This window comes from Notolabrus celidotus, chromosome 19 (assembly GCF_009762535.1).
Source record: "Notolabrus celidotus isolate fNotCel1 chromosome 19, fNotCel1.pri, whole genome shotgun sequence".
Classification (NCBI taxonomy): Eukaryota; Metazoa; Chordata; class Actinopteri; order Labriformes; family Labridae; genus Notolabrus; species Notolabrus celidotus.
The window spans coordinates 8,971,114-8,994,808 of record NC_048290.1 but is presented as its reverse complement, the minus strand read 5'-3'; the positions used below and the strand labels follow the sequence as shown (position 1 = coordinate 8,994,808).

The window sequence follows — 23,695 nt, the reverse complement described above, 5'->3', positions numbered from 1 at the left end:
GTGAGCTTGATGGAGGGAAATGTATTAGCCATGGTCAAAGACACACACACGTATATGTCACTGTGGGTCACTTGTCTCAGCTGACAAACCGTCAGAGCCAAAAAAAGCAGAGCTGAGGGAGTTTCTCCAACGGTTGTTTGCTCATTACGTGAGTAATTAATGCCTCGACAGAAAAAAAAGAACCATATGCACCTTACACAGATGAGCAATAATTTACCTAATCTCTGAGAAGAAAGCTGCCAGCCCAATGAACACCATGTTTAATTTGTTTGTCAGAAATTAATTATGAGTCGTTATAACTCTTCACTGCTACAGTGTGTTATTAATTCATCATCAGACTATGCCCTGTTAATCCAAACAGGTTTTTCTGCTGTTTTAGCCATCTGATCCACTTGGAAACTACTCATTACATTTAGACACACTTACTTTTACTTTTTTTTTTTTTTTTTTTAAATTCACCTTCAAACTTTTTTTAATGTACATTGAAAAGCCAAAAATATTTGTATATTCTACTTCTTAACTTGTTTTTGGTACTTTCATTCCTTTTATTATTATTTTTTTGTTTGTTTGTTTATTTATTAATTTATCCGGGTTTTTTTTTCTTGTACGATTATATTTTTATTTCCATGTGTGTATGTACATGTATGTATGTATGTATGTATGTATGTATGTATGTATGTATGTATATGGGTGTATCTGGACATATATGGATGTATATTTGTTTTTTAGTTTTTTTGTCTATACTTATTGCTCTTTTATCTTTTTTAATTATTATTATTTTTTGATATTCACCTACTCATCGTATTGTAATTTCACTACTCTTTATTTTCCTGTTTGAGTACTTGTCAATCTTTTATTTTAAGTTACTATCACATATTGGCTTTTTAAAAAAAATTTTATTCATTTACTTAATATGTTTCTTATACAAAAACGTCACTTTCTTGAATTGTTTGCACTGATCTTTTTTTTTGTAATGTCTCAAAATCTAAATAAAAAGATCTTTGAAAAAAAAAAAAAAAAGCTGTAAATATAATTACAATAGTTTTACATGACATAGATTTTTGTTTATTTTATTTTACATCTTGTTTTTTATATATATGTATTGCAAATGTACATATTTCAAATGTGAGAATGAGCTATATTCATTGTATATGTTGTTTACACTAATTAAGCCAAGCAGAAGCAGTTTCACAGCGAAACAATACTTAAACAATTTTATATATTTTTTTAACTTTAAATGGGTCAATTTGACCCGCAATTTAACATGAGGGTTTAAGTTATAGTTTTTGGGGTCTTTTTTGCCTTTGATTGCAGCTGAAGAGAGACAGGAAGCACGGGAAGCCGCAAGTCAAAACTGGCAACCTCTACAACAAGGACTATGGCACCTATACATGGGGTGCACCTAGACTGCGTGGTCACTGGCACCCCCATTTTAACTGTATATCTAAATGGACTACATACTTACATAGTAGTCAAGGCACACGCCAAATTGCTTCTTATATCCATCTATTAACCAATTAATCAATCAACTATCGTAAAATCCAGGATTTAGACCCTATCGGTGAATGACAGGCAGCCTGTTTTTGGTGGGTTTCCATGGAAAAAGGTTGAAACTGTCTTCCTATGTGACAGTTTTCATTGCATCCACACTATGCAATTACTGTGCAGCTGTTTAGCTCTCTCTAGAGCTATCTGCTGTCACTATGAGAAATTTGCAATCCTGTGAGGCACCGGTTTGGTAGTTAAGCACAGCCTACGCTAAAGTTGACAGCAGTGTGGTATATGGACTCACTGCAGGTGATCAGTTTGCTGAGACCACCTCTGCTGGGCACTTATTGCCTTGATTTGAAGAGTCTTTTCAATGAAACCAGCACTCTGAGGGGTTAATTTATTTAATAGTATAACACAGTTGCTGTAAAATGCATGATTATGACCAAATGAGGGGAAGAAGTGTTAAAAAGTGGTGCCGCTTGGCAGGTCTGCCTGGCATTAAACCTTTGTGCTTTGTGCAGTGGTGCAGGAGCTTGCTTCCTCGACTGCCATCCTCTAGATTTTAAAGTTATATTTTGGGGCATTTTTTTTTGCCTTTAATGGATAGGACAGCTGAATAGAGACAGAAAAAGTGGGGAGTAGAAAGCGAGGGAAGACATGCAGCAAATGGTTGAGGCCAGGAGTCGAACCTGCGACCGCTGCAATGAGGATTATATCCTTTGTAGATGGGGCACACACTTAAACTGCTAGGCCAACATCACCCCTCTATCTGCATTTTAAACAGTATCCTGGTTGTACCGGTGCACAGGATGCAGCACACTTTGTTGATGCTTCTCATACATTGAATTTGGGCACAAAAGAACACGGCCATATGCTGACAGCAAATTAAAAATAAGAGCTAAAATATGGAATCAGATTTAAAACGACAACTAATTAGTTAGTTGACTGACAGATAAACAGAAAGCATAAAAGGGACAGTCTCGCTAAAATGCTGTAAACAATCCTCATGTTTATCCTCTGTTGTTAACACTTCAGTGAAAAAGCTCTTTAAGAGTCGTGTGCAACATTCCAGTAATCTAAAAATCTACCACTGCATTACACAAAAATGTGTCCTGAAAATCAGCGCTAATTGCTCTGTCACTCCTTATCTCAGAAATGTTGTTTGGCTGCCACTCAGGCACAGCCTCCGCATTTCAGTCTCTCGACTGGTGTTAAGCAAAGTTAAGATGGCAGCCTCTTTATTGTCGCCCTACGGTGTAATTAGCTGTCAGCGCCAGGCTGATAGGTTTTGTTGTGGAAGAGGATGAAACCACAGGAGAGACTGTTTGGTACAAGTGAGTGCTCCAAGCATGGCTTGTTATAATCTGATATCGGGAGAAGTCCCTGTGCTCGATATGTGTTAGAAATGTGATTGTGTCTGCATCATTTGTTTCAATTTATCCTGTAAATGTGCTCCTCTATATCACTATAATGCATTATGTCTGTGTTACACATCACTCAAACTATCCTCCTTCTAAATATTAAAAGTCCCAAGCCAACTATTAGGTCAGTGTGGTGCTACATCACGTGCAGAAGTGCTGCCAGCTTCCCAGTACAACTTAATTCTGCCCCCCAGGATTTTTGGCCAGGCACTGTCCTGGATCCGAACTGGCACAGGTCACTGTGTGAGGGATTAGTTAGACACACTGATCCAAATAGTACTCCCCTTCTGAGAGACATTAACATGGATTAATGTAGCAGAGCGGTGAAAGACTTGACTTGAAAAGTGAGGCTTTCTTTTGATGTGGATATGGAATTATCGGATTACAGGAGCGTAGCTGTTAACATTTATCGTCTCTGCGGTCAACAAAAGCTGTTAGCTGTTTCTTCAGGGCTCCTGATCAGATGAGTTGCGATACACAAGTGGGGTATTTTTCTCTGCGTGTCTATTTTCCATCACATATGAACAAAGCAGATTATGAACGGGTATTAGTGCTGTTTGTTAAAAATTGGAAACTGATGATGAAATTTTAACTCCACCGACTAAATAACCCCATAAATATTAATATTCTCATCTTCAGCTCTACCTCATTTTTATCTTGTGTGATTACGATCAAATCTGAGGCTCAGCACGACAATTTCGTGGATACATTTTCTATCACAGCCAGTTTAAATACCTGATCCCACACCATATATAGAGGCTCACCTGCTTCAACCTAACACAAGGCTAAATTACTCCCATGAATGGTTTATAATTGTAAACTTGTTTATTTATATTTCTGCATGTGTTAAAGCCCTTGTAAGGATTTTTTTTACTGGTTCTGACACCGATGTCTCTTTATGACAAAAGCTAGAGACTATCATTATTATTATTTCATAATAATAATCATTGTTTTAATAAAAATATTTATCTTATTTTAGTTATCGATTTATTTCTTGTATTTATCTGATCTTTTAACTGTAACTCGTTTTTAATTTTTGTAGTCTACCCATACTTATTTTATTAATTTTACTGTATTGATTTTATTTTATTATGAAGAGTTTTTTTATGATTATTTTGGCTATTTCTGGTGTTTTCTGTCTCTCTGTTCCTTTGTGAAGCCCTTTGGGCTGCGTGCTGGTTTGTATGAAAGGCGCTATATAAATTAAGTTGAGTTGTGAATGTGACAAGACTTGACTTTTTCTACATTGTAACCTCTAATGCCTCCAAACGCTGCCACAGGGTGAGTGTCACACGAGATGATTTACAACTCGGTGGAAAAAAACAGTCTTTTTTTATATTTTCAACAGCAAGCGCTCACAGTGAGTGATATCTTTACTGTTAAAAGGAAACAGTACAAGACTCTTGTGTGAGAAAATGCTATCTACGCGCGTACAGCAAAGAGACGAGACCACTTTGTCCACCGGGGGCACCAAATTCAACACAAACCAATAAGGACAATTAAAATCTTTTCAAAAGCTACACCTACAAGCCTCTCATTGGATTTACCTTTGTGCTGCCTGATCCAGGTACGCACGCTGCTCTGCCTTTGCCCAAGGCTCTGAGGTTCTGCCTTAACGGTGCATATCGTAAACACCGTAGGCGCTGCATAAAAATAGAATACACACTCAACAAACTGGAGTCACATCTGGGCAGCCAGTCATGAGCACACACCGTGATGGTCATCCAATGACCTGCTTACTGGCAGCAAATAATTAAAAGAGAAAGGCAGGTTTCACCAACAGAAAACAACTTTCCATGGAAGTCGAATGTACTTTTTTTTTTTCAGTAAAATGTGGAAAATAAGTAATGTGTTTTTATTCCTCCTATCATAATACTATTAAAGCTGCTGCTATGGCACTGTTGTTTGAAAGTAGTAAGGAGCTATGATGACATAAACCATGAATGATAAATAAGCTTTGAATACAAAGCATTTCAAGAACAAGCTGAGCCTGCCAAGCTCCAAGTTACCCTCCATACACTCCTGAAGTGGCAGGATATCCTTTTATAATATAACGTACATAAAGCAAATCATGGACTTCTAAGAGACGGCAGCTTGCGTAGCATCAGCTTGTTTGTTTAACTGAAGCCTTTTTGTATTCTGCCACAGTGCTAGGTTACATAAGAGATAGTCTAAAGAAAAACAGACGGATGATTCTACGGCAAATAAGAAACAGTGGTGCTTCAAATCAAAAGAGAGGGGGTGATGAAACACAAAAAGTACAAATAGAAAAGACACACAAGGTATTTGAAAAACTGTGGATAATCAGTATGAGCTAACACACAAAATACAAAAGGTCTGGCATACAGGGAGATAAAGTGATGGGATGTACTTGTATCCTGGTATCGCAATTAAAAGGATTTTGGTCATTTCCATGCCAGTGCATGTCATGGTGCTGTCGTGCCTGTATGGCCTACATTCTGCCAGCTGGTAGCACACATGTGCATGCATGGGTATGCAGCCCCCATTCACACACATACACACACGAACACACACACACACACATGGATCAGATGAGACAGTAGTGGGGCAGTGTTGCTGCTTAGAAGGATGATTACATTTTACATCCATTAGCACAGCCGAGCTGCTGTTTTTCACTAATTTACCATAAAATTAACTCTGGATGTCAAAATTATTTGATTGGGTTCAAATATCCTTTTTGTGCTTTATCAGCAGAACTGATAATAACGAATGAATGTATGATCAAGTTTTACAACTTTCAGCCTATCAGTTTGAAGCCAAAAGCATCCGACACCTCTCTAACCCTCAAGTATACGTCAGGATTCCCTCATGTGAGCCTTTAATGGTTTCCTGCTGGCTGAGTCCAATCTGATACCCCTTGTCCCAGTTCCATCCACAGAAGCATAAAACTAATTTTAAAGTTGCATGAGGCAGATTAGCCTAGTTCAGCCAAGCAGCGTAAATTGGGATGGGTTAGCTAACGTCTTATGATATCACCGTCATTCTCATAACCCAGAATGGAAGGATGTGAATAAGGAAGGGAAAGTGGACGAAACACAGAATAGGGAGGGATGGGCTCGTGGACTGAAAGAAATGCAAATGTGCGTATGTGAGTGTGACTGTGCAGTTATAAAAGGGTTTGTAAATATTTGCATACAAAAAAGTGGGCACAAACTGTAAGTAATCCACTGAATGGGTACGCTAATCTCCTTCAGGGGTCTAACAGGGAAAGGAATTGTTCCAAATTTAGCTCAGTAAAAAGAAAATTAGATGAGATTTGGCAGGTTGGCAGTGTACGCACAGAGAGATTAAAAGTAAAGTCAGAAACAATGGGAGCGCGGGGAGAGAAGAGAGGCAGAAAAGGAGAAGGAGGAAGAAACAAGCAAAAAGAGGGAGCAAAGATAAACAAAACAGTGGTGACACAGAGTGAGAGAGTGTGCAACAGAGGGGAGTTATAGAAAACATTCAAACAGCGTCCTCAAAAGAATCCACTTCAGGTTGCAAATTTACTGCATGCAACTTCCAAAAGAAATCCATGTGCATCAAGTACAGCCAAGTACGATAACACAAACATAGTACTCACCTAGTCTTGGCTGCCTTTATGGCTGGCACACAGAAGCATAACTCCAGCACACACTCACCACCACCACCAAACTACGAGTGAGTGCCAACATAAGTAGAAAGAGAAGGAGCACTCGCAGGTAGAAAGAAGAAATTTCCAAATAAATGGGTGTGTGGGTGCATGTGTAGGGGTGTGTGTGTGCCTGAGTTTGTGGGTGTGTGCGTGTGTGTGTGTCTGCGCGTGAGGGGAGATCCACTCCAGCGGCGAATGGTGTGGTAGTGCTCTGTCCCTCTCTCTCTCTCTTTCTCTCTCTCTCTCTGGCAACTGTGACGTGTCAGGGTTTCGACCAGACCCCTCCCTCCCTCCCTCCCTCCCTCCCTCACACACTCTCTCTGTCTTTCCCTCAGTCGCTCCCCCAATCCCTCTCTCTTACCCTCTCTTAATCCCTCGCTTCCACAGTCGCCCCACCTCCCAACCCAAAGACTGATGAGGACTTGAGGCTCATCATCTACAGGGCATAATAGCAGAAAAGATTCAAAGAAGATTCAGATAATCTAAAGAAATCTCTGTACAAAAGAGACAAGACCTAAAAACAATACTACATGGCCCTCAGGCAGCACTGTATTATGAAACAGACATGACTCTGTAGTGGAAATCACTGCATTGGCTTCAAATCCATTGTCTGTAAACATAGTTTGTGACTTCATCTACAAATGCAAGTTAAAACTGTGCCATGCATAGAGGACACAGTATATTAAAATGGTCAAGAAATTCCAGTGACTTCTCTGGGCTCAAGCCTACCTCAGATAGACCGTGGGGAAGTGGAATCCTGAGGTCTGACAAATCAAATTCTGACATTCTCTTTGAAAATCATGGACTTTGGTCCTTGGCTACAAAGAGGTGATGATAATGGAGACACATTCATGTCCATGGTATGGGTAGCTAACACATCTGGGAAAGCACCATTGATGCTGAACAACATTTACAGGGTTTTGGAGCAACATAAGCTGACATCCATATTTCAGCAAGACAATGCCAAACTACATTCAGCACTTATTAAAACAGCATGGCTCAGTAGTGGAAGAGTCCAGGAGCTAAACTGGCCTGCCTGCAATCAGAACTTGTCATCCAATGAAAACATTTGGGGCACTAGAAATGAAGAACAAAACTAAGGACACCATAAAGTGTTAAGCAGCTGAAGTTCTATATCCAGCAAAAATGGGACATTTAACCTTCAAATCTCCAGACACTGGATTCCTCAGTTCCAAAATGTTTACAGTGCTGTTGAAAAAAGAGGTAGTGCAACAAAATGGTAAACATGACCCTGTAACTTTAAATGTTAACATTTGAAATGTTGTCTTTGTACTATATTCAACTAAATATAGTGTTTAAAATCATTTGCAAACCATCAAATTAAGTTTTTATTGAGAATTAAAACAGATTTTTACTTTTTGAGGAATTGGGGTTGTATGTGTCCTTTTCTTTTTAATGCAATTTTGATTCATTCTTTGTGCATTTTAGTTCCTTTGGTGTTCCTCCTGCTTTTTATTCAGGTAGTTTGGGTGTCATTTGATAAAAATATTTACCAATGCGATATAAGGTTCCATAATAACTGCTTATTTCATACCTTTATTCTGAGAATGTTAGTGCTCTAGACTAGGCCAACATGTGTAATAAATCTGTACCAAACTGAGAACTGTCTGGAATATTTATGGCATCTGGGTAAAATAAAATGTCCTGATTTTAATGAGGACATTTCTGATCAAAATAAAAGCAAACAGTCCTAAGAATAAAACCAAGCTCTTGGTTGAACTTTCAAGAGTTTGCTCTCTTCCAGAAACATCACGTCAGACACTTTTCAGATAAAAATCAGTGTTCCAGCTTGGTCAGTCAATCATGATTAAGTTAACTTACCAGTGTTGTGACAGTTGTGTTGTGTGGGCACTTTCAGATGCTTCGTCCTTCCCAGCTCTTCCCCGAGAAGGTGGTACCATCCTTGAACTTCCTATAGCACACACACACAAATAACAGCTGTGTGTAAGTGCGCGTATCAAATGCATGCATGTGTACGCATGACTTCAAGCTCAGAGAGTCGACCTAATGAGAGCTAAATTTAAAATGAATCCTTTATATCAGAGCGTAAATGTGCTGTACAGGAACACACTAATACACACTGACTCAATATACTCAAGTTATTCCTGCAGGGCTTCATGCACACACACGCACATGCACACACACATATACACACACACACACACACACACATCACTTTCTGTGCTTCAGCTTATTCTAGCAGCTGATGCCCCCCATCCCTGTACTTCTGCCTTGTGAGCCAGATGGTGTGTGTGTGTTCACTCAGATGTGTGTGTGTGCAGATGTGTGTGATGTGTTTACAACTACTGTACTTTGGTTACATAAAGATATGCAGGCTGTGGTGGAGAGAACCTTGATTTGTTATCCTGATGTGTTGCAAACAAGGACATGACAGCTCTGCCTATATTTTAATGTGGTGCACAAATGTTACAGCACACACACACACATACAGACACACACACACACAGACGCACACTCACACACAGACGCACTCACAGCTAGCCTCGCCTTTGTACTAAATAATGTGATGCCGTGGACAGTGACAATAATCTCCATTTTAAAAGCATCTTATCTGAGTGGACGGATTTCTGCGGGCTGTGGGACAAGTGGGGGAGGACAGGCGGCGGACTTGTATAGAAGATGGGGGAGGGGAGGGCATATGTCCTGGAAGTCAGGGAGGGATTTACGCCATCGTTCAATATTGTGCCCTGCACATGTGACAAAAGGGGAGTGAGCAGGGCAAAGGGAGCCACTAGTCTTGAGGGATAAAGAGAGAGAGAGAGAGAGAGAGAGATGAGAGTGATGAAAAGAGAAAGCAGGACATGGAGAGAGAAGTAAAAAGCTCAAAGTGGCAAAAAGGTGCAAACAAATGACAAGATGTGACAGGCGGGCAAAGCAGGTAACAAAAATAACAGCTAACACTCATACGCTCCAAATGCTCCTGGAATATAACGAGAACACACCGGAGGGAAACAGAAAGGAATGAGTTTAGAGGAAGAGGTGAATGAAAAAGAGAAAATAACGGATGTGTTGGAGGGGGTAAAGAGACATAACTCTGTGTGACTCAAAGCTAAAGCTGCCTCATTTGCATATTAAGCCAATTAAATATTCATAGGGATAAATGTTAGAGGAAGGAAAGCCATAAGCCTGACTGAAATATAATTTCTTTCAGTTGTTTATTTTGCTTACTGATGAGGATGTTAATTAAAACGACAAAAAATACTTACTGAGTAAGAAACAACGGGAGGTTTTGTTGATTTGCAGCCTTGTTAAAGACAGTTTGCGTCAATGTATTTAACCAACAGTGAAATACGTCTTCTTCTACGAACTTCTAAGTCAGCCTGATAAGAAGAAAAGTGATAAAATGTGTAAAAATTGAAGGTCTCTTCTTTCTTTTTTTCATGTGATTCAAAGAGACAATTTTAGCTCTGGAGAACTTTCCCAGTCCTCATAAATATTTGATGAAACCGTCAAAATTAAACAGAAATACTAATGAATCGTAACATATGAAATAAACATTTATATTAAAGCATTTAACTGAAGTCACAGAGTCATAAGAAAAGATAAGACAGAAGGCTTTCTTCTCTGTGCTTTGACTCAGCAGGCAGTTTTTCCGGAGTGATTTAACCATCACAGTTTCATAAACCGTCTCTGGGACTTTAGGCTGAGTCCTAATTATGAAGTTGTTTTCTTGGATGAAAGCAGTAGCTGTCTCTCTGACAGCTACTTCTCAACTGTGCTGTAACCATAATGATCAAGACAGGTCTCCAAGGCAGAATCCGGTTAGTTTGACTGTAGATTGTCATTTGACTGTATAACTAAGCAGTAAAACTATTTATAGACTTGCATATTTTTAAAGTATTTTATGACCTAATGGAAGCATAAATATACACAAATTCAAACTCAATGATGTAATAACATACATAAATGATAAAGTGCTGGGGCATTACATAACAAACATTCACAGTAGTGACTGCACTAACCTCTAGAACGAGGAGTTTCTTTTTCAATCGGCCTACGTGGTACACCGCAGAGAGAAAATATGAAAAGGCATAGGAGAGACAGCTGGGTAAATTAGAGTTAATAATTAAACAGTGAAGGGAAATAGCTCGGTTGGAAATAGTGTACAGTGGAGAAGAGCTCAGTCTGATTCACATTCATCTGCTATTACCTGGGGCAGCCTGGGGGAAAGACCAAAGGCTGCTGCTCCTCTTTATTATGATGTAGGTGTGGGATTAAGTGGTGTAATCCTTTGTGGGTTTGAGATCAATGTCCACTAGAAAGTCAAAAGATAATTGGTAATAAATGTCTGAATATGAGATGCTTAATCTCAGAGAGACTTTTTAGAACTTTTTGTAAAGAGATAATAAGCCAGTGACACAATTCTGACCGCCTAAAGGGATAGTTCTTTTTTTTTTTAAAGTGTATTACCCACAGGGGATGTCGGTCAGCTCGGCCCCTTTATTGAGAAACCGTCCAGAGAAGTGGAATGAAAGTAAGGCTATCAACTGCTGTAGCCGGATTCAGCTCTACCATGTCATTTAACTGATTTTAAAAAACTCCAACCCATCTGCTTACATTGGCATAAGTGTGCCCTCTATTTTGGAATTGGTAGCCCAAAAATGAATGGGCTGTCTGACACCAAAGTAAAGCGCTGAAAATTTTCCAAATGAGGCGTACGTACACAAACAACAAGAACAGTGTTTGGGTTGAAGTTTATTAAAATAAAGTGCTTTAGCTGACCCAAACTGCAGCGGTTGAAGGCCTGGCTTCCATTGTAGTTTTGCGGCCAGTTTCCCAAAAATGGGTCCAAGCTGACCAGCATCCTCTGTGATTAAACAATTATTACTGACAAATACAAATTACTACCCTACTTGAAAAAAAACTGAACTATCCCTTTAAAATCTCTATTAAAACAAGCTAACGTTTTAGTGTTATATCACATTGCCTTGCATTAATCATTACAGATATGCCAGCATCTGTCCCAACAATCACAAAAAAATCAAATCAAGTATTATAAAATCAATGAATCAGACAGACTGGGTTGTTCTTACCCCTTAGGAAACTCTACAGTAGTCTACGCCTGCAAATAAACCTAACAGAGACAGAAAGAGTGCAACAATCTAAGTCTCCAAGCTTTGCCAACTAATATATTTGGTTTTTAAATGTCTTGAAGACGACCATCGAGCTACGCATAGTATTTAAACACAGTGTTACTTGTGTACCTTTGCGTATGTCGACCTTTTATCAGAAGGCACCATCGGCTTGGACAGGTGTCCCACAGGCTGATGAGGCCTGGGTGCGTGTCTCTTGGTTTGTCCCCAAATAGCGATTAGGCAGCCAACACAGCCTCTCTCCATTTCAGCCACAGCCAGTGATTGCTCCTTTTGGCAGTGTTGGCAAGCACTTTGGTTTCCTTCCTTCCTATGGGACTGCCCTTCGACTCCTTCCTACAGAGGGCCTTGCAGTGAAACTGGCTACAAAACCCTTGAAAGCCATCTTCACTGGACCAACTTCAACACTCCTCACTCACTCCTCTTCTTCGGCTGCAAGGTTGGAGTATTGCAGCCCTTACATTTGAATGCTTCATCCACAGCATCCTCCCAAGAGGCCATCAGCTCAATGATAAAGACACGTCAGCAGGAGTGGGACTTAAGGTCAAAACACATTTCCTATTCCCTAGCTACATTCAAGTGGGCATGAGTTAAAAGGTGAAGAAAGAAGGCGAGAAGCAGAGGGGTTGTCTCTCCACATCTCTCCTTCCCACATGAAGGATGGTGGATGGGTGAGTGTTGTGTGGATATTAAGAGATATAACACTGACAGTTCGGCTGCCAGTCACTTCAGCACTTGTCACTAGTTGTATCTGTCTCGTGGTCGGTCCAAGATGTTCTTGAGGGTTGTCACACTATGAACGGGGTGCATCCTCTCTCAACCAAAGACATAGGTGTGTGGAGGAGGGCAAGACATCAGGCGATGATGCTTATTTGGACCCATGCTCCACAGATCATCTAGCAGCCCTGCGCCACTTTGACTACTGGAAACCAGACTTGTAATTGTTAGTGGTTGTGATGACCCTGGGGTTTGTCCTGAGTGTTGTGTGATTTGTGTCCAATCCTGTTTCCTGTGTTGCCTGTAGGTTTGACGCAGCCATAGTCATCAGGCTGATTTACACACTCTGGCTCTCTGGCTGTCCTACACTACACTTATGGTTTGATAATGATACTTTTGATGTTTGAACTTTCTGAAAACATAAAAATATGTTGAGGACTCATCTTGATTTGAAAGGCATATACTTTTATTTAAGCCCCTCCACGTTGACTGTATATTCTTATAGTTCCTGACCAACCAGGTAGGTTGTGCTTCTAAAATATATGCCCTTACTCCTGTTGTTCTCTTAGGGTTTCCTACCCCTATCTCTGCCTCCACCCCAACAAGAAGAACCAATAAATATTCAAAGGAAACTGAAATATGTGTTTTTAAAAAAAGCTATCTCTAAGTGGTTTCGTGGGAACTTCAAACTTTGAAAGGTCACACTGTAACCACCATACCCGAGCTGCAAAAATAGCTTCAGATTCTTGTTTTGTGTCTGTGGGATAATTTAGTGTTCACACCAGCAGGTCGCCCAGCACAGAGCATCAGTTAGGAAATGCACAGTATGTGCCATGAGAACAGGATATGTGGTTTTCTGACAGCTCAAACACAGGCTGACAAAAGGAATCATCTTTAGGCTTTGTTTTCTTGTCACCACAAATGACTCATCTAGTAATGTTGTCACTGCAGCACCAGTGATACCAAACGTCTACCAGGATAACATGATCTATTATGACACACTACTTGTTAAGACTTCGGTCATATTACACATTTAGTGCAAAAAAACTTTGTGAGGTTAATAAAGTTTACAGTTTGTTGTGGTTAAACAATTCTGTGTTCAGTGTAATGAAACTTGGCACTTACCGTAATATCTGGAATATGAGTCACATAGTTTTTTGGGCGGCTCCAATTAGGAAAAGGTTTTAACTGTGTTCCTGTATGAAGACTTCCTTTGTTTTAGCAAAAACTACAATGTGCAATTTCTGTCCAACTGTGTAGCCTTTTTCGTACCATCTGTTATTACCATGCTGCCATCTACTAGTACAGTAGTTGTGCACAGCTTATGGTAATGCTGATAGTTGCGAAGTATGGACTGACCAAATTGACTGTAACAAATTCACAGAGGCCGTTTTTGAAACCGCCTAGTATACTAGCAGTACTTACTGATTTGGCCAAAATTCAGTATGTAGTATGCAGTATGTGAAAAATTTCACAGTGTGCATCGGACCAGTCTGCCTCGCGTACTGATTCAGAATCAGAAAGAACTTTATTCACAATGTATCTCAAGAATACAAAGAATTTGACTCTGGTATTTCTTGCGTACTCCCTGTACAAACATAAATAGACAGACACTAAAAATCAAGTACTAATAAAAAATATATATATAAGTACAAAACGCACGAGTGCAATAAGGAAACAATAGACAAACATAACGTGCAATAGTGCAAAGACAAGGTTGCTCTGTCCATGAGGTAGCTGGTTTATGACACAGTGTTATAATGTTTCCCATAATGCACAGCGCTCATCCCACTTTTTCTTTTTTCTTCTTTTTTGACAGGGGCAACTCAGTTTTTAGGTGCTGTGAAAATATTAAATTCCATATAAACCACTTCTTAACTTTTTAAATGCTAAAGAAGCAGTTTCTCTATCAGCTCGGCCGTTGTTTACTTCCGCCTTCCGAAAATGGCAATCCAGTGACGTCTGGCCCGGCATACTGCAGAACAGATCCAACAGACTAGTCATACTACATACTAAATTCAAACGCAGTATGTAGTAGTTAGTACGTACTGCCTACTACATTCGTAGGTAGTATGTAGCAGGCTGTTTTGAAACAGCAAGAGACTCTCGCAACGCACCTCTGATGTCACTTGTTGTGTAAAACTAAGGAGCCTTTTCAATCTAATCAACACTTCACAAGGTTCATATACTTAATACTGAACGCTGAATACAGGATTATGACCTTATGGAGGGGAAAAGCTGTTAAAAAGTGGTGCCACTAGTAAGGTCAACCTCGCTTTTTATCCTAGCTTGCGAGCGAAGAAGTTGCTTTCTTCTAGGAGAACCAACTTCTGAGTAATATACTGTATAACAAAATAAACCCTCCCTCTTATATTTGTGTATTGGTTGCACTGATGAGCAGAATGTAGCTTGGTTTTCGATGACAAAAAAGGTATGAAAAGTGGGTGTTGTATGTTGAATTTTATGGTACATTTATATAATTGAAATGAGATTAGAATTTTTATTAATTCAGTGAGGACTGGAGAGGCACAGCACGGACCAAAATAAGCAATGAATCTGTATTCCTTCGTGACCGCTCACATTCCAACAGAGAGAATGACTCACAAAGTGTTTTACTCATAAATCTGGAGGCTGTATTTCAGGGCTGTAACACTAGTAACCCCAAAGTGTTTTCCTCTCAACTATTAAGGTCAGTGGAAATCATTCAGACTGAACTAAACTCTTGGATTTATGCTCCAATGAATGGAAACACACAGGAAGAGTGAAAGTTGAAAACGAAGCTAAGGACACTGTTCACTGAACGCCTTATCACCTTAAATTTCAGTCTTTTAATCTCACCTTGTCTGGGTCCATCAGGGAACCCACTCCAAAGCTCATGCAACCCAGCAGCACACTCATCCTGTGAAGGCAGACAAGGAGACAGACAGAAAGAATAAATAAGCAGGAAAGAAATCAATGTATCCCTCAAGTAAAGCTGATGAGTGATCTAACTGAGGTCTGACATTTATAATGTGTTTTTAACCTCCAAAAGGGCAAGATCTACCAGGCCTGTCTACAAATATAAACTAATCAATGTGAAGTTGTTTAAAATTTTATAGTGTTTTCCATCTCGGTGTCAGAGCATGTGGAATATAATCTTATTCAATGTTACCGCACGGAATTATTTATAACAAAAAAGATAAAAGAAAGATGATCCCCTGGGTGAAATTTTCTTTTAGAGGCATAGTAAACCTTAATGAGGGTAAACAGAGCAATAATAAATAAGTTCAAAGCTGTAAAAATGTCATACTGAAGAATTATTTTTGATTAATATGTCAACCTACTGACAAAATACAAAAACATGTTATAAAAAGTTAGAGGAGTTGATGTGTGGTGGTAGAAAACAAGGGTGGGGGGTGTTTAATTATGCATATATGAGAGAAGCTTTTCCCGACAACCTTCCAGCTGGACGGGGCTAATGCAGCTGCTGATGCTGTTCTGAAGACAAACTGGCCGTCAGCACATCTTAACACCAAAAACGTTTCTTGGCTCCTCTCAGCAGAGAGAGCCAGTGAATGAAACAGCTTATCTACAATGATGGAATGTCACAAAGACACTTTTGAGACTATGAACCGCCAAAAGAAATCAGACTCCATCCCATTCCGTTTATATATGTAAAAATATACAGGTAATACGTAGACGATAGCCTGATTTATACTTCTGCAACAAATGTACACCATAGCATACACAGTTGGTTTGCAAAGCTCTGTACCTAACCAGAAGCCTACCCACTTAGCCTGTTGTGGCCCTCCTCAAAATTGTAACTATTGGGTGCTGGTGGCCTAGCGGTCTAAGCGCACCACATACAGAGGCTATAGTCCTCGTTGCAGAGGTCACATGTTCGATTCCAGCCTTGACCATTTACTGCATGTCCTCCCCCACTCTCTACTCCCCACATTTCCTGTCTCCCTTCAGCTGTCCTATCCATAAAGGCAAAAATGACCTCCCCCAAAAAATAAACTGCAACTATGTGTCGAAACAACACAGACTGCGAGCCCTGTAATTGGTCCACTGCATTTACAACACTTCCAGCCAGCTGGTTGAGCAAGGGAACACAAAATGGTGCAATGACACCGAATATCCATCATGGTGGTAGTCTTCTGCCTTGTCATATAAAAGGTCTGTTTTTAAGTTTCAGTTTGTCACTGTGTCCATACATTACTACATTGATGAAATCTCACAGAGACAATTTTGAGACTACAAGAACCTCTCACGAAAACAGACTCAGCTGTTTCACAGTCGTTGATAAATAGGCCCTAATGAGCATCACATTCACACCAAATCCATTCAGATTTGATATGTAGAAATATACAGACAATACGAAGACGATACCCTGGTTTATACTTGTGCAACAAATCTATGCCATTGCATACGCTGTGGGTTCGCAAAGCTCTTAACCTAAGCCGAAGCCTACCCACTTAGTCTGATGTGGCCTTCCTCAAAAATGTAACTGTGTGGAAACAAGGCAGACAGCATATAATGACGTCTAGCATCCATCATGGTGGCGATTTTCTGGCTTCTCATATCAGCGAAGATCTGTTTTAAAGTTGCAGAGTTTGTTGAGGTGTCCATACATTATTGGGATGCTCACAGTCATGAAAGGCTCAGCTAGTTATGGAAACAGCAGCACTGTGGCCAGTGTACGGTGGTGTTTATGAGTATGACTGCTGCCCACAACTTCTTCATAGCAACACACCAAAGTTGAGGAAGTACAATTTTATGACATTTCAGCATTCAAACAACCACAACTGACCACGTTTGTAGGTGTCCTTGTTGCTGCACTAATAATCTTAACAGGGTCATACTTCTTTTTTCAGACACTGGTGCTTCATGATTGATTTTATAGTCAAACGGCAGATAAAGCAGCATCTTGTTCTACGTCGTCATTTTTTACAGCCCACGTTTTTATATCTTCAGCAACTGTAATGCCTTTACATTATTGGCCCGGGATGGAAATCTTAGCAGTTTCTTGTCTCCACATAACCGCTTAATGAGTGCTTGTAAAAAACCCTGACGGTGCCGTCTCGCCACTGCCATGTGGAGATATTTGAATTGTGATAGAGGAGCTAGATATTGCTGGATCCACTGATTTTTTTCCCCTTCATTGCTCTGTTCTCAGGGACAGGCTGTGAGTTTAAAAATGAGACACGAACATACTCTCAGTTCAATGAAGGGTCAGTCTTTTCATGTTGTTTCAGCATTGCTTTGCATGCGATGAATGTGCACTGTCCTTGTGTACAAAGTGGACTAGTTCAACAGGTTGTGATCTCAGGGTCGTTTCCTTGAGCCACTCCACAGCTAAGCTTTGGGAAGGGTTGTTCGGATCACTGCAGCTCATCAGACTGCAAATTCTGAACAGATGCTGCCCTGGTTTCTCGTGGAATAGTGCTCTTCCTTGCTAGACAGCATCTGGAAAAATCTCTGGTTATGTGAAAAATAGCTCTATGTGGATTTTATGAAGCCTGATAAATACAGTTATGAGGAGACAAATCTTGGTTCTGAGCCATTTTGGGGGAGGAAATAGGAACATTTAAGAGTCTGCGTCCCTTGTCGTGTGTCTAATTCACCTGTTACCAGTTAGAGGGCAGAGAGCTCACGGCAAAATACACATGGAATCCGAGAAAGGGAGCAAAGCTGCACTTGAACAAACAGGAAACTATGGAAAAAATGCTCATTTGTGATCTACAAACCTACTGGCTTTTCCAAATGAATACCGGCTGACATTTGGTGTGAATGAGGCTTACTAAAGATGAGTAAATCGCTCTTAATCTGTGGCCCAGAAACTGTCCCAAAAAGGTCTTGAAAATCATTCCATCATCTTAACTCAACAACAAATGTCAGCCTGTCCCCACACACGGTACAACCTTTCAGATATGTGATTCACGAACAAAACAAAGTGCATTACAATGTTTTAATCTACCTGCAAAGAGCCCCATACTGTGTTAACCTGTTAAAAGTGGTGTTCTTCGGTATTTGAAGTACACAACAGTGCTTTTCAACCGTCTGCTCAAATAAAGCAAAGCACAAAAAATTGGTGACTCATTCAACCATATGTGCTCCATCCTCAGCTATGACCCTGTTTCTGATTCAGTGTGGCGAGGGGAGAGTAACATGTTCCCTCGGCCAGATTCGGAAACAGACGTACAAGACAGCACATGAACGCACAGAGGCATGCAGCAGCATCAATTATGATGAGATATTTCACTGCCTGAATAGAGAGCAGACACTTTAGTGGCAACAAAAATGTAAAATACAAGCGGAAATGGAATCTCATTATATGATCTATCACCTTTTTAATGATGCGACAGATACATGAACCACATCCTCAGCAGGTACCTTGTTGTGGAGTCAGAGTTCCACATTGTGAAGAGCAGTCTCTTATGAAGATCCTCTTCACTGATAACACTGGAAAAAGGGGGAAGCATAAGATGGGGTCATCAGCTGTCACTGTGTTATGTCTACATCTGGTCATTTCTGTAAATAATAATAATGCTTTATTTACTGTATTTAACACATTTCAACACAGGTAACAAAGAGCTTCACAGTGGGGAATAGAATCAGATAAGAATTCAAAGCAAACAATGACGCAATAGAATACAATCAAAAAGATTCAAATGAAATAAAATCACAGAATAAAGTTTTATGTGAAAATGTGTCTTCTTGAGTAATGAAATAAAACAAGGGTCGTACTGTGCAAGTCTGATCTCCTCTGGCAGGCTGTTCCAAAGTGCAGGTGCTGGAAAAGAAAAGCCTGTCACCTTTGGTATTCAGTCGGAACCTTGGAACAGCCAGCAGAGCACTGCCAGAGGATCTCAGACTGCGTCGTGGCTCATACAGGGGAAATGTAGTCTATGAATAATCTTGAATCAACAGGCAGCCAATGTAGATGAACTAAAATTGGGGACATGTTTTGGTTGTAGTTAAATTCCAAGCTGCTGCATTTTGGAACTATTCAAAGGCGGTGGATTTATTTCTGACTGAGACATGTCTCTCTTTTCATCTCCTCTATCCCTCTTTCCAACCCAAACTCGGTCAAGGCAGATGGCTGTCTAACGTGAGTCTGGTTCTGCTCGAGGTTTCTGCCTGTTAAAAGGAAGTTTTTCCTTGCCGCTGTAACTTGCTAAATGCTGCAAAGTGCTCTGCTCATGGTGGATTAAGATGAGATCAGACTGAGTCTTACCCTTTTGATGTTGGTTCTTTGTAGAATTTAACACAGAGTACGGTCTATTGATACAAAGTTTGTTGTGATTTGGCGCTATATAAATAAAGATTGACTGATTGATTGACATGTGTATAGAGAATTACTATGATCGAGACTGAAGGATATAAAAGGCGGAGGGTATGTTATAGCACATTCTGGAAAATGAAACGACTGGTTGCTTACAAGTAGAAGGTTTGCAAGAAGACAGGGTTCCTGCAGTGGGGAACCATCCGAGTCTTCTGCCTCTCTCTAGGATCACTGTCCGGGAACATGCCCACCTGAGGAGGACAGTAAATCAATACAGTCTCCACTGCATCATGACTGCCACAAGGGCTTCTTTGTATCTTTCTTTACAGTGGCTCATACCTTTACATAAGAGTCACATGGCCCCTTGCACTCTGCAACCATACCTCTAGCCTCTAAAACTGTGAACACATACAAACAGGTCTGAATTAATTATAGCATTGTAGTTTCATTAATTATGTATACGCATCTGCTCCTTTTCAGGTGCTCGGTCACACTGTCACCAGAACCAACAGCTGACCTAGAACTTCGGACTACATTGTAAAGCTGAGGGTGACTCAGAGTCTGTATGTTGCACAATATTTCTGAATGAATCATGTTGACCGTGTTTGCACACTGTGATGTAAGAGGATGAGAAATGCAGACGTCTGTTTTGGCGAACACACTGGGCAATCTGCTTTAGTTGAAAACATGGCTGCCATGTTAAATAGAACTTGCCTTCATTCCATTACTGCACTCATATCTCTATTTGCTGTTGAGATATGTTGAGGAAACAATAAGATGTCTGATTGCTGAAACATCAAGATGAGAAAATATTCTGAAGACACCATTTTTCTTTTTATGGAAATTTAATTTTAAAATCTGCAAATTTGATTAAAACAGCTGCTCAAGTTGTGAGTAGGTCAATATTTGATGCTCATTTTCTCTGCTTGAAAATCCTATTGGGACTTCGTTTGAAAGAAGATGCACAAGCAAAATTTGAAATGTATACAAAGAACCAGAATCATATTTCGTATGTGTCTACTTCATGGCTTCAATTCAACCTTAGATTTCATACCTACAAACAGCATTAACAGCATGCAGACATATATCCTGTTTTGAAACTGAACTGTGTGCATGATGTGTGAATCATGCAGAAACATTCTTCAAGTTTTGTAGAGGAATACATTAAAATTTAAAAACAAAAGTAATTGCTACAAATATTTAATGAGGCAGAAGGAGACACAGAGGTAAGAGTTCATAATTATCATAATAATAGGCTACAATTAGGTCACGTAAACAGCTTGACATTAACTGTATTAAAGACCAGGGGATAGTATAGAAGAAAGACATATACTGTACAGCTCTGAAAAAAATGTTAAAGACCAGTGCAAAATTATCAGTTCTTTGTTTTTCTCTATTTATAGGTTTGTGTTTGAGTAAAGTGAACATTTTTGTTTTATTCTATAAACTACTGACATTTCTCCAAAATACCAAATTAAATTATTATCATTTAGATCGTTTATTTTAAGAAAATGGTCAAAAGAACAAAAAAGATGTTGTGTTTTCAGACCTCAAATAAAGCAAAGAATACAACTCCAGAATAATTTTCAAACAACACAATCATACCTTTTACACAATCACAGCAGTCATATGTCTTGGCTTGCTCTCCACCAGTCTTTCACATTGCTGTTGGGTGACTCTATGCCACTTCTAGCGGAAAAAATCAAGCAGCTGGCAAAAAAAAACCTAAATGTGCTGCAACAGACGGAGAGTTACGTGTAGATCTGTGAATCCATGATTCTGTAATATGAGAGTACTGCTAGGGTGAATAGTAAACTCTGCTATGTTTTTCATAAGCATCATCAGACTAACGGATGAACGATGATACTTTGAAAGTGCTTTCATACTGTTTATGGCTTCTTCTGCACTTTGTAATCCATAGCCAGGAAGTATAAACTGAACTGACATTCATTGCAAGATAATGACTAGTTAAAACATTTCAAAATAAACATGCATTGTTTCCAGTTTGTGATTTTCGGTCTAATTAAATATTTTCCAGTCATAGATTTCAGCTGAGTGTATTGTCATACCCCTAATCCATACTCATCCAAATCTCTGAGTGCACTTTGACTATAAGTCTATCCGGATGCATTGTTTCTTATGAAGAAAAAACTGTACAAACTCACTAAGCACACTGGTTGTTGTTGATATAAGCAGACACCAGAAACAGACATTAAACTCTCCATCCAGCCTTTGTTGTCTGAGATATATTGATTATAGAGGCTGTGTGTAGTTTTTCAAAGTCTCAAATTCTCAATGTTTATAATCTGTCATGAAACAAAGACTGGAAAAATTGAACCCAGAGAAAACATCTGGCTTTGCATCTGATGAGTAAATGGCCTTCCTCAAAGAAGAAATGACAGCAGCACAAAGAATGCCGAGTAGAAAGACAGAGAACGGCAAACTACAGTAGGAGGGTGCATGGCTGTGGTTGCTGGGAGAACAAAACAAGCAACCACGTTTGATGACAGGTGATGTACACCCTGACGTAAATTAATGACAAACTTTATGTACAGAAGTTTATATCATTTTTATCACTATTAACCCAAAAATGTGAAAAGTGTTACACCCCAGGAAGTTCTCCATGTTTAACAGCCTTTAATAGGACTCACCACTAACGACAAATCCCTCCTTCTCTTGGATGATTGACAGCTTCAGCTGACCTACAAAAAAACAAAACAAGAGACAGTCAGTAATGATAGTGTGAGTGTGCCGTTTTATTGCAACATATTCTTAATTGTGGAGATTATAAGCCCTTAAGTATTTTTTTTAGCTACAGATGAGAGGTTATTAGCTTAGCTTAGCATAGCACGAGCATGGGTATAGGAGGAGGTAATGTGCTTGACTTCACTTGGTTGCAGTGACTGATTAAACTCTCTGCTGGTTGACTGAAAACCTTACAGTAGAGTCCAGGTAGTCACTGTGCCGAGACGTAGACCAGCATAAAACCAGCCAAGCTAGCAATTTCCCTTTTTCGAGCAAGCGGCAACCTCCGGTCTCAAAATATGAAGCCCATGTGAACTGCAATTCATCTAGAATCCGCTTGAGGCTGGCTGCAGAAACACCGGAAACCACATACACTCCAATTCAAGACGATCTGAGCTGCATTAATAAACATGTTTACAGCCTGGTTCAAAAAACGGCTTGGGTCTACCTAGCTATTTTCTTTATTGGCACACACTGTACGGGGGTGATTTTTTTTCTAATGCGACGGTTCAGAAGATATTAAGATTACGAGTTTTTGCCCAAATAAGGACATGACTGACACATAGCTGTTGGCTAGGAGGCTCAAACTCCGCCTCTTTACATCACACTATGCCTGGTTGAGTTCCACATTACCAATATGGCTGCCGCCAATGATTGGCTTCAAAACAGAGCTCAGGAACAGATGGGTGACGTCACGGGTACTACGTTCATTATTTACACAGTCTATGGTTTCAAGTCGTAATGATATGCTAAGCTAAGCTAAGCCAACATTTCCTGTCAGCAGCATCATGTTTGACAGATCCTCTCAACCATGTCTGAAACAGGAAGTGAATACCTCCCAAAATGTCAAACTACTCCTTTGTCACATTTAATTAAAGGGCATAGTTGTGATAACAGCGACATCAGCTTCATATTACCCTTACTCCATTTTCAACATCATCCAAATAATTAAATTAGCATATGGATTCCTTATGAGATATTGAACTTGACATTATTAAACCAAACTGAAAGCAGAGGAAATATGAGTTAAGAGCTTTCAAAATGGCACCAATATAATAAAAGTCAAACAGCCTTGAGGGACTAGTTAACATTTGTGCATGCATGCGTGTGCATGTATGCATGTGTTCATCGCTTGTGATAGCAGAAATCCATTAGTCTAGATTTAACCTAATTAAGCATTTCAGTTACAACAGTAAGTGAGCTTTATTTTAATATTAATTATTATAAATTTTCATGTAGCCTTAGACTTTTATTCCTCACTAATTCAATTAACTCTGTTATGTTT

At 39.6% G+C, this 23,695-nt stretch overlaps 1 protein-coding gene across 1 annotated transcript in view; it reads right to left on the bottom strand.

Moving 5' to 3' along the window:
* Nucleotides 1-6,903: 6,903 nt before the first annotated feature.
* Nucleotides 6,904-23,695, bottom strand: part of LOC117831469 (regulator of G-protein signaling 3-like) — a 49,598-nt gene continuing 32,806 nt past the window's right edge. Inside the window, exons 4-11 of the mRNA XM_034710178.1 lie at nt 22,317-22,367; nt 20,005-20,063; nt 19,822-19,916; nt 18,774-18,842; nt 15,237-15,297; nt 8,389-8,479; nt 6,969-6,982; nt 6,904-6,924 (exon numbers count right to left, since the gene is read on the bottom strand). Of these exons, the coding sequence (XP_034566069.1) occupies nt 6,904-6,924; nt 6,969-6,982; nt 8,389-8,479; nt 15,237-15,297; nt 18,774-18,842; nt 19,822-19,916; nt 20,005-20,063; nt 22,317-22,367 (461 nt within the window). The remainder of the gene's footprint in view (nt 6,925-6,968; nt 6,983-8,388; nt 8,480-15,236; nt 15,298-18,773; nt 18,843-19,821; nt 19,917-20,004; nt 20,064-22,316; nt 22,368-23,695) is intronic.